Raw genomic sequence first — 10,751 nt, 5'->3', positions numbered from 1 at the left:
TAAGTTGTTGTGGAATGAGATATAGTAGAATAATGAGAACTGGATTCTTGATGTCTTGTTATTGGAGAATTTTATTCCAAAAAATAAAAAGAATAGCAATACCTCTCCTTTGTGGTAAGCAATGTCCTACTAGAGCCATATATAGACTAGAGAAACCTTCTACATATACTACTTGTCATTGTATTGAGTTTGGTCAAACCTTGTGACCCTTGTTGAGAAACTTATCATGCTCAGAAACTTATCATGCTCTCAAGATCAAGATCACGTACACTCCACATACATTTGTTGCTCCTACACTAGGGGTACGCAACAACATATTTTCCATCCACCTAAAAATGTTCTACTCCTACACTGGGAATAGACACATAAATATATTTGATAGGATAAATGCTCCAAGTTCTTGTAAATGTCTCTCTTGAAAAGTTTCAATTGCAGAGTCATGGGCTATGCAAACGTTATTTAGAAAAAAGTATTGAAAAAAATGAACAAGTGTCCGAGATATTGAAAACAATGGGTACTCAGATGCCCGCCATAAAAAAGATAGCCCATGTTTTCTTGCAAAAGTTTTTCAAGTTTTAAACAAGAGAGATATGTTTCAAGGAGCATAGTAGAATTAAGTTAGTCACCATATATACATCCACACACATGCACATCTTGATCTAAGAGTATGACAACTTTTTCCTTGGATCCTTGTTTTGACTTTACAATATATGCAATGCAAGTATGTTTTCATATTTATCCCTACCTGAGCTCCACATAAGCTTTTAGAAGTAGGTAAAAAGAAGGCAAAGTCATCAATGCCTTGATGAAGATCCAAAAATACCATATATATATATATATATATATATATATATATATATATATATATATATATATATATATATATACAGAGTAATTTGAGAGTACTACAAAAGGAGAAGGTAAGCTATATTTTTGTTTTTCAAACATATTAAAATGTTTATCCAATTGACTTTACTGAAGGAAGATGGTGATCTATTTTAAGCTGTTCCGTTCTTCAACCGTCCAAAGTTTCATGGTAGACACTTTGAATCCTGCAGTGCATACATGACTGAAAATGGTTTTATGTTGATGCCTTGTCTCAAGGTTATGTCTTGAGTAATCCATCCTTTTATTGAGGACGAGAAAAAGCCTAAGTGTGGGGGAGTTTATTGATGGTAGTTAACATTCATCACAAACCATCAACATAACTTGTATAAAGGCTAAAAAGGATCACTAATGTAGACTTAGGGGTTTAAACTAACAAATTCCACGAATTTTGGTGAATCTGTATTTTCAGTAGGATTTTATTTAGAAAAATGCCAAGGAGGACTTATTCATCAAAAGAAATCATGAAGTTCCATCGCGTAATCGACATGGGAAGACTTTAGAAGGCGAATCACCGAAGCGGGACATGTGTCTCTAACATGTGGGGCCATCTGGACCCACCTAGAGGCCGCCTGACCCCTATGGGTCCTACCTGTCAACCTCATTGTTATGTTGGTTCTCCACCGCCTTAAGGATTGCATCTCCATCGTTCTTTAAGTCGGTTTGATCCAAGGGCTCACGTTGGACGCTCAAGGCTATATATACCAGCATGCCCCCCTCCAGGGCATGTCTCATTTGATCCTAAGAGCTGAGAAGCCAGAAACCCTAATTCAAATGTCCACCAGGATCAGAGCTAGCAATTAAGAGAAGATTAGTCCTCAATAGGATCTAGTCTTGTACTAGAGATAGTAAGATAGAGTGAGAGGGAAGAGTTTGGAGGAGTCTCGACCTGTCGGTGCTCTCTCTACGGCTTGTACCCTGGCAGAATCAAGTTCTTCTTGAGCTTGCTTCTGAGATTTCTCTGGGAATCGACTTCTAATTCAAATAAACATCTTGTTCATATTGTTCTTCAGGTTTGTGACTCTCTTTGAGTACTTTAATCCTTGTAGCTCCTGGGTTAAAGTAGTATTCGCAGTGTAAGCGTGGTGCTTAGACTCGGTTACTCGTGGATGTACCCTATTTTCTAGATCGATGGTAGCTCGTGAGGGTGACTCTTATATCCTCGTTGAATCCTTTGTATTCCACCTCCCGTTAGTAGGCCTAGCATGACTTTATTGCTATAGAAAACATACTCTACCTGTGTTTTCTCTAGTAATATCCCTAGAATTGAACAATAGAAGACAAATCTTACCGAAGTTAGAACTAGAAGGCATTAGCAGTCTCCTCTACGCTCCTATTATCTAGCCTTGATTGTGAAGTTGGGATAAGTTAGATTTGGTTATTCTCACACACGTTTCGTCGAATTCGATATAAAACTAGGTACTCCCGGTGAAATGCTACATCGGTATAATATCCGTGCGCTTGTGGATTATTCTGTGTGCATTAATTTATAAACATCAATCATAAAAATTTCACCACAATTGAACCATAGAAACTCATGCTTTGAGTTAATTACAGAAAATCATAGATTTAAAGCTACAACAAAAATTTTGTACTAAAATAAACCATATTATATATTCACTGTGTAGATCTACTCATGTGGAGTCCAAGAAAATTAGATTTTTTATTTTATGATTTTTCTATGATTTACTATGATTTTTCAAAGTTCAGTCAAAATAAATAAAAAAAGAAAAAGACAAAACCGGCTTTGAAAACCACTTATAACAGGGTCATGGAGGTAAAATGAACGGTTTTAAAAGTTGTGGGAGGTGGTTTACCCGGTTTTGGAGTTCAGGGAGGAAAACTAGACTTTGAGAATAGTTTAGGGAGGTAAAATAGATTTTTTTCATTGAAATCTACTTAATGGGCTACACTATTTAGCTTGAAATTTAATATTTCACAATTTTTTAAAATTTAGATATAAGCTTGTCCTATATTTATGGGGTGGAAAATAGAAATTGATTCCATAGATCTTGATGCTACGTTTTTGCTCTATAACTTATATAATACTCTTAGGCTCACTCCTCTACAACAGAACTACAAGAAATAAGCATCTCCCCCTTTTGGCTAACAATAGTATATAAGTATATTCCATATGTGGCCATATTAACTTAATTAATTCGTGTCTAAATTGTGACTATTAGAATGGATTTCAATTCCAGGGATCCACACGGGTCCAATAGAAAATGAAGGAAAAGAAAGTCTATTTGACCTCCCAAGCCCCAAGTATTGGGAAAATGGTTTTCTAATTTTCTACAACTTGTAGAACTGTTCGAATTTGCTTCCTAGGTAATTTGGGAAGCGGTATTGATGGTACTCTGATTTTTTAATGGAATGTACATCTTGTGCTATCTATTCCAATATATTTGGGACTCTAGTGTGTGGTTGGATGTATGCTGTCCTAACTTGTAGATAAGCATGTGTCGTGGGTTTGAGTCACGGAAGGGACAATAAATCAAACAGGGCTCGATCTTATCTCTGATAGTACTACTATTCCTAGTAAAACCATCCAGAGCCCAGTGCTGCTACTCTCAATAAAACCGACCAAGACCCGAGAGAGTGGAGGAACAAACATGAGCATTCTCCTGGTCAGACTCTATTTTTCTTATAATTTTGTGGCGACTCCCAATCTTCAAATGTTTTACTTTTTTCGGCGACTCGATGTGTATCAGAGTCATTTTAATTTCTGGATATAAAAATAAGTGATATGAGACGCTTGTCATAGAAAACTTGGTTTTAGAAAGCGATCAATCGAGAGAGGCAGGAGTGACGGAGGATGAAAAATTCTGGAAGAGAATTTTTTTGATAAACCAGTTTTTCCATTGGAAGAGTCAAATCGGTTTGGAGGGGAGCGAGGTAGGTCAAATAGATTTTTTTTTTGTTATAAATGAAAGGCTCAGATTGCTATCTGGCTAAGCAAGGTTCTCTGGGCAAGCTAACAAAGAAGCCGTTCACTGCGTGGTTGGGCTAAAAAGAAAAAGGGGAAACGAGTTTACGCCGGTGCAGGCAGCGCTGCCGGCGAGGTGCCGATATTTGTGACGCTGTCGGGTTGCGCACTTGGGCCAACCACCGCAGGCACGTGGCTTTCCTTGGAACACGTCTTCCCTGTCGATCTTTTTTTTTTATCGGGCTTCCCTGTCGATCTTGCTTCGTTTGGGAACGGGACCTCGACGAACAGCTTACAAACCAGCAGGTACCACCATATATATACATCTGACGTGAAATGAATGACGCGGTGCAGTGCAACCCAGAATTCATCTGTATCTGTACTCTCAGCACTCATAGTTGTCATGTCACAGTTTATTTATTATTAATCTCACTGAAATGAAAACGGAGTAAAGCGAAAGATCGACACTCCATATCAACGATTAACAAGGAAGACAGCAAGATCCAACCAACATGCAAGGCAAGGCAAGCCGCGCGCTGCGACAGATCGACGTCGTGCCTTTATGCCACGCCGCTGTGTCGTGCCGTGCCATCATCAATTATTCACCTCTCCCGACTTGATCGTCGCCGTCGCGTGCTTCTCCCCCTCCCCCTCCCCCTCCCCGACGTGGAACAGCTGCCTCCGGAGCACGTCATGGAGTCCGTCGAAGAGCCTCCTCTTGACGGCGTCCATAGCCCAGTCGAGGCGGTTGAGCAGCTCGGTGGAGTTGTTGTTGTACATGAAGAGGCCGTTGTAGAGGTCGAAGCTGTCGCTGCACGTGTTCTCCACCAGCCCGAGCAGCGTCTCGTACCCTCTGGTGTCGATCGGCGTCGCCCGGAGCTCCAGCGCCGCCAGCATCCTCCCGACGGTGTGCGTCAGGAACTGCGTCTCGGCGGCGTGCGCGTCGTGCTCCGCGCACGACATCTCCACCATCCGGCACCCTTCCTGCGCGAACACGCCGAGGAACGCCTCGGCGCGGGCGCGGCGCGCCGGGCAGGTGTCCCGGACGCGCACCCTGTCGAACATGAAGGGGAGGCCGGCCCAGCCGTCGCGCGCCGACTCCGGCCCGAACATCGGGTGCGTGCAGATGATGTCCATCTCCTCCGGGAGCAAGCCCAGGAGGAGCCGCTTGGGGAACTCCTTTACGGAGAGGACGTCGGCGAAGAGCGTGTCGCGCCGGAGGCGGTGCAGCGGGAGCGACCGGACCACGGACTCGGTGGACAGGATGGAGGTAGCCAGGAGCACCACGTCCGGGTGGCACTCGCACAGGTCGTGCGGGTCTGGGAAGAAGTACGCGGCCATGGACGCCGCTGTGGCGCAGTGGTCGGACCGGGAGTGCGCCAGCACCGTGTGCCCCTGCGCCACCAGCGTGCGCGATAGGAACTGCCCGAAGTTGCCGAACCCGACCACGGCGATCTTGAGCCGCGGCGGAGGCTGAGGCTGCTCCTCCACCTTCTCGACCTCCTGCGCCCCACGGGATAACGGAGCGTTGCTGTCGCTGTCAATCGGCTGCGCAGCACCCGTGGCGCGGAGGCAGAGGGGAGAAGGTGCTGTGCCGGGAACGTGAAGCCGCCGCCACGGGCAGCTCGCCGCGCGGAATTGAAGGTTGGATGGAGTAGGCGACCGGGGAGAGGCGGACGGCAGGTGATGGAGGCGGACGGAGGAAGATGACGCCATGATCTTGGGTGATCGCTACAATATACTGCCACTTTTTCTTCCCCTCGCTCAACTGCAGGCAAGATGACGGCGGCGACCTTATTATTTTTTCTGGGTCGATGGGAGAAATGAGACGGCGACACAACGGCTGGATAAGGGTGACCCCTCCTTAGGTTTCGGAGGCACAACCAATGGGCCGGGCCGACTGAATTATACTTGGGCCACTGTATGAAAGCAAACTGGGCCAGGCCTGGCTCGATGACATTTACACACACTGCTTCGCCTGATCATATCTTTTAATAAACTCTACTAGGTTAATGCCCTTGCTTTGCTACGGGAAAGAAATCATAATAATAATTTAAATTTGTATACATGTTGTACTATAGAAAAAAATAATGTTGACTTTGATCTTGGGACCGAAAGGCTTTGTTGTTGTTATTGTTTGACTTTGATCTTGAATCAAGCCTTTTGTAGCCGATAATCACTTTTACATGACAGCCATGTGAAAATATGCATGTGCGAGAAGAGCTATTTATTCCCACCTTGCAACATCAATGTGTACAGGTTATAAGCCGATGCATGTGTGATATTCCGAGCTCAGTAACACATATGCCTTCTCTCAAACATTTGCTTTATCTATACTCTACATATCCTGATTTGCTCAGGCCAATAATCCCATGCCTGTGCGTCCCTACCACCTGAGTCATCCACCATCATCACAGCCACTCAGTCCAGAATCACTCAGTCCAGAATCCAGATCATCGAATGCAACACAAGAAACGTCATGGTACTCGCACATAGGTTGCAAAATGGCACGAGGTTTCTGCAGGGTTCATGCATCCATAGCACGTGCCTTTCTGGAGTCGTGTTTGCTTTCCCTTCGGCTGGCCATGCGTTATTAGGGTGCTCAACACCCATGAATTGGACTTCAGACAGCCACTGATTGTTGCACTGAAATGAGATTAAAAGCAATCCATGAACTGTCAGTATTCCACTTCTACAAAAGTGTTGCTATGTTGAAGTGTTTAACAAGTCCATACTAAATAGGTATATGTGCCAGTGCGTTGCTGCGATAACAAAGTTATACTTGAACCAATTTGGGCAGCCTGTTCGGTTGGCTGGTTCATATCGTTGCTGGTTCGTGAAGAAGTACTGCTGGCTGGTTTGTGTGAGAGAAAAATACTGTTCCGGCTGGAAATTTACGATCGTTTACGACAAGCCACAGCCAAACGAACAGGCTGGCTCATAAATATACCCCTTAAAGAAAAAGTATTGTACGCTAATTAGATTGCAAATAGTAAAGGAGCATCACATCCAAAATATATGCCTCTTACTATTCTTACTTGCTGCAGTGCATGAAGAAATTCTGCTCCTCTTGGAATGTCCATGAAGCTCAATCTCCAACTGAAATCAAACTTTGGGGGGGAGCTATCTTCACAGCCACTGTATAGTAGAAAAATAGCAAATTCCCTCTGTATTTTAGCAATGGTGTTTGCATCAATGTTCAAATTACTTATAAGAGCCCACCTATATGAAGAGATAGTTTCAATAGGAAAGCCTCTTAATTTCCAAAGCTAGGAAGTAACTCAACTTCCCTACACATTGTTTCATTCAAGTTGCAATTTTTCAAAGCTGGACGGCAAACCAAGGTCCTGTAGATTTTCAGGGGCTTTTTGTTACAGATTTCTGGATCAACTTATGGCCATTTTATTCTTCAGGAACAGGATCTGTTTATAATATGTCCAAGTGGACCAAATAGGCTGCACATATTCACAGTTGTGTGCTGCAACACGTATCTTCTATGGTTTTATATTCAAAAATAAAGTCAGACTGATAACTTATATGATCATATCTTATGATGCATGGGGAGATAATATATGCTCACTAATCTATATCTGATAAATGAGAACCCCATGATAAAATGTGCATTTGCTAAAAGCTCTGCTAGATAACTGAAAAAAAAACAGTGAGTCGCTACAAGTGTGCAGCTGCTAGCTTTGTCTGCTGATCTCAAAAAAAAAAGAGCTCTGGGTACCTACTGCCAGCTGAAAGCTCCACTGGACCACCCCAAAAATTCAGTGAGCCGCTTTTCACTTCTGAACACGGAATCGATTCCATTGTGAGTTCCAAACCCATGATCCACACAGAACAACCAAGTATAAGAATCACCAGTTTGCCTTGATCCAAGTTGACAGACATACCTCAACCGCTAGACATCAAGAGGCACAGTTAGGCATGCATATTGTGGGCTTTCTTAACATTTTGGGACAGGTAAGAGTCTCTGAAGATATATGCTACTGTGTCCATCAATTATTTGGTGAAAATTTGATATTTTTTACCTAACATGGCCTGCAGCCAATAGTTGGTAATCTACTAAACATTATGCAGCACATTGTCTTTGTCCTTGCTCACACCCACTGTATCCGATGCCGGCATGCAACAATCGTTGGTACTAACAATCTTTGTGCTGCTATTCAATTCATAAGCACCGGCGCTTGAGAAACAGCAAGAGAAGAGAGACAGAATGGGAAGATGGGTGGCAGCAACAATCCGTCCTACTGATGACTGGAAGGCATTAAAAGAGGGGAAAGAAGGAAGGAAATATAAGCAAAAACAGGATATGTCAATGAATGGAAAGGAGCATCTGCTAGCGTCCCTAGAACCACCTACGCATGGCTACCAGCTATCACCAAACCCCTTATGATCTTGATTACATATAAGCAAACAAAAGCACAAATTAATTAGTGAGATCTAATCAGGCCAGTGAAGCATTACAGAAATCAGAAGAACCATGAAGCATTCATCTATCACTCCTACCCAGGTAGGAAGGGCATGTTTGAAGGGACACGTACCATTGAGACAGAAGACGTCGCTGTAATACCACAAGGAGGATTGCCACCAGAGGCCAGAATCACAACGTTGAGGCCGTCAGTGGGCCACAGTGGTTGTAGCTAGTGTCCTCCATGTAGCACAATAACAAAACGAACCAGACATTATTCGTAGATACAAAGGAACTCAGCTAGTCAGCTGCCTAAAAAAAATCAAAGCAACAATAAACTTATTTCTTATTTTTTTCACTTTATTAAGGTCCCAAGTAGGCAGCTGGGAAATATGATCATAAGAGCAAAATCAAAGTATATACATTACTGATATTATGTCACCAATGCATGCATGAAACAGCAAAAAGAAATAAGTGCACAGCCGCAGTAGTAGTTGCAAAATTCTCCAAAGATGCAATAATGTGAATGTCTAAACATTGAACCAAATCAAACACGAGTGAGTGAATGACTGGCATTGACTATCCCTTCAATGACTACTGCCACGTGCATAATTCTGAACACGGATCATCAACAAAAACCAAATATAATTGCACAAATCTCTACAACCGATTTTTTTTCTCCAAGTAATTGTATGTGGGTACTTCATATTTGCACTTGCACGTCTCAGTGTACCAAGCACGGCAGCTAATGAGCTGTTCTTTGATTTGGAAATGTAAGAAGTAGAGTGTTAGGGACCTCAGTATAATGGATCTCACAATTTGAAATCACAGTACAATCTGGAAACTAAGATTCTAGAAGGGAAAAAAGAAGATGCATATATGAATGAAGAGTGCAATGGATCCTAAAATATTCCCCAGTGATCAAATAAATGAACACCAAAGCTGCCCTAAAATAGACATTTTTTCAAACACCTAAACTACGAGAAGCGGTAGGGTCGTAGCTTAGAACAACTAATAAACACTTCTCCCTTAAAAATCAACGATAAACACAATCCCAATCTCATTTCCGCCTCTTACAAATCCCAAATCAGCAAATTCCTCATCCCGATCTCATTTTCCAATATCAATCTCTGGCACAGCTAATGAGTACAGGTTGGCAGATCCGGACTGTCAAAAGACAGGCAGGAGAGAGGAGCTCACTGGGGCAGGGCACCTGACTCCGATGAGAACCAGCTCCAGCGTCCAGCAGAGGAGCACCGCCTGTTCGTGACGCAGGCTAGCCGACGTGTCGTCGTTGCCGCTTCGCCTCCGCAGCTGGGAAGCCGCTCTGCCTCCGCCGCCGCCTCCGCTCGGACGCCGCTCCGCCTCCGGGACGCCGCTCTGCCTCCGCAGCTGGGAAGCCGCTCTGCCTCCGCCGTCTCCTCCACTCGGACGCCGCTCCGCCTCCGGGACGCCGATCTGCCTCCTCCGCTGGGACGCCGCTGCCTCTTTCTTAGCGCACGGGAGCTTCTGCGGTTGTGCGGGCGAGAGGGAAGGAGGCCCCGGGGAGAGCGGGATATTTAACTTTTCACCGTTAGAACGGATGTCGCCTCATTCCACTCTTAAAATTACTTTTATATATTTACCATGGAGAGAGCATTTAATACATTCTTATCATTTTCGCTGACATAGCACGTCAACTCGATCTGACAACATGAACTGACCACGTGAAATGATATTTTTACCCCTCATCTATTTCTTCTATCTCTATCCCTTCCTCGCTTGAGCTCCGGCCATGGCCGACGACGGAGTCCATGGCGGCGGCTGACAGGACATAGGGGAGGTTGGGGGCGAGGCAGCCGGGGCCACAGCCTGTAGGTCCACGGCCGCGCCCGACGCCGACGACGAACATGGCACCTGGAGCACGCGCTGCAGCACGGCCTCCTCAACGCCGGCGACGAACATGGCGGCCCTGTGCCTCCTCGTGCGCGTGCTCCTCTGCTTCCTCGCCGGTGGAGGACGTGCATCCCCGGCCACAGACGAGTTGCGCTGCGTCTCTTCGAGCGCAGTCGCTGCCGGTACTGGCGAGCCAGCTTCCCCCACCGGCGACGAACATGGTGGCACCTCGCCGGACCTAGGAGCTCACGCGCGCCGCCGGGGATGGGGGAACAGCGACCGAAAGGGGAGGAGCTGGACCTCGCACGACCGACCATGGGGGAGGCACGCCGGGGATGGGGACGCATGCGAGATAGAGCCGCGCGCCCGTGGCAGAGCCCGCGCCCGGTGGATCTCGTGCCTGCGTTCGCCATCGGAGCAGCGCTGCTAGCTGGGGTGGTGCACAGACCTCACGCTCGCCGGCTTCATCTGCTGCTGCTCGCGTCTGGGAGGGAGGAGGAGGCGGAACTTAGAGACGCGTAGGCCAGGATGCATCTTTACCCAGCGACGAGGATAAGACGAACGAAGAAGAAATAGATGAGGGGTAACAAAGTCATTTCGCATCCCACAGACACGCTGACTTCCCTACGTGTCCTGCCACGTATGTAAAAA

At 45.4% G+C, this 10,751-nt stretch overlaps 1 protein-coding gene across 10 annotated transcripts; it reads right to left on the bottom strand.

Moving 5' to 3' along the window:
• Nucleotides 1–4,165: 4,165 nt before the first annotated feature.
• On the bottom strand, nucleotides 4,166–9,781 carry LOC136529301 (arogenate dehydrogenase 2, chloroplastic-like). 10 transcript variants are annotated; one of them, XM_066522380.1, is made up of 5 exons: nucleotides 9,426–9,781; nucleotides 8,359–8,465; nucleotides 7,542–7,715; nucleotides 6,850–6,949; nucleotides 4,166–6,457 (listed from the first exon to the last, which is right to left on the bottom strand). In XM_066522380.1, the coding sequence occupies exon 5, from the start codon at nucleotides 5,525–5,527 to the stop codon at nucleotides 4,406–4,408; it is 1,122 nt and encodes a 373-aa protein (XP_066378477.1). In that variant the 5' UTR covers nucleotides 5,528–6,457; nucleotides 6,850–6,949; nucleotides 7,542–7,715; nucleotides 8,359–8,465; nucleotides 9,426–9,781; the 3' UTR covers nucleotides 4,166–4,405. The 10 variants fall into 10 exon arrangements, with proteins under 10 accessions (XP_066378477.1, XP_066378475.1, XP_066378476.1 ...); XM_066522378.1 differs by lacking the exon at nucleotides 7,542–7,715 and adding an exon at nucleotides 6,547–6,763; XM_066522379.1 differs by lacking the exon at nucleotides 7,542–7,715 and adding an exon at nucleotides 6,594–6,763.
• Nucleotides 9,782–10,751: the final 970 nt, after the last annotated feature.

Source organism: Miscanthus floridulus, chromosome 19 (genome assembly GCF_019320115.1).
Source record: "Miscanthus floridulus cultivar M001 chromosome 19, ASM1932011v1, whole genome shotgun sequence".
Classification (NCBI taxonomy): domain Eukaryota; kingdom Viridiplantae; phylum Streptophyta; class Magnoliopsida; order Poales; family Poaceae; genus Miscanthus; species Miscanthus floridulus.
Note: the sequence above shows the minus strand (reverse complement) of the source record. Positions and strands in the feature narration are given on the sequence as shown.

Excerpts from the sequence above, each read along its gene's own strand:
- LOC136529301 (XM_066522382.1), bottom strand. The coding sequence starts at position 5,527 with ATGGCGTCATCTTCCTCCGTCCGCCTCCATCACCTGCCGTCCGCCTCT.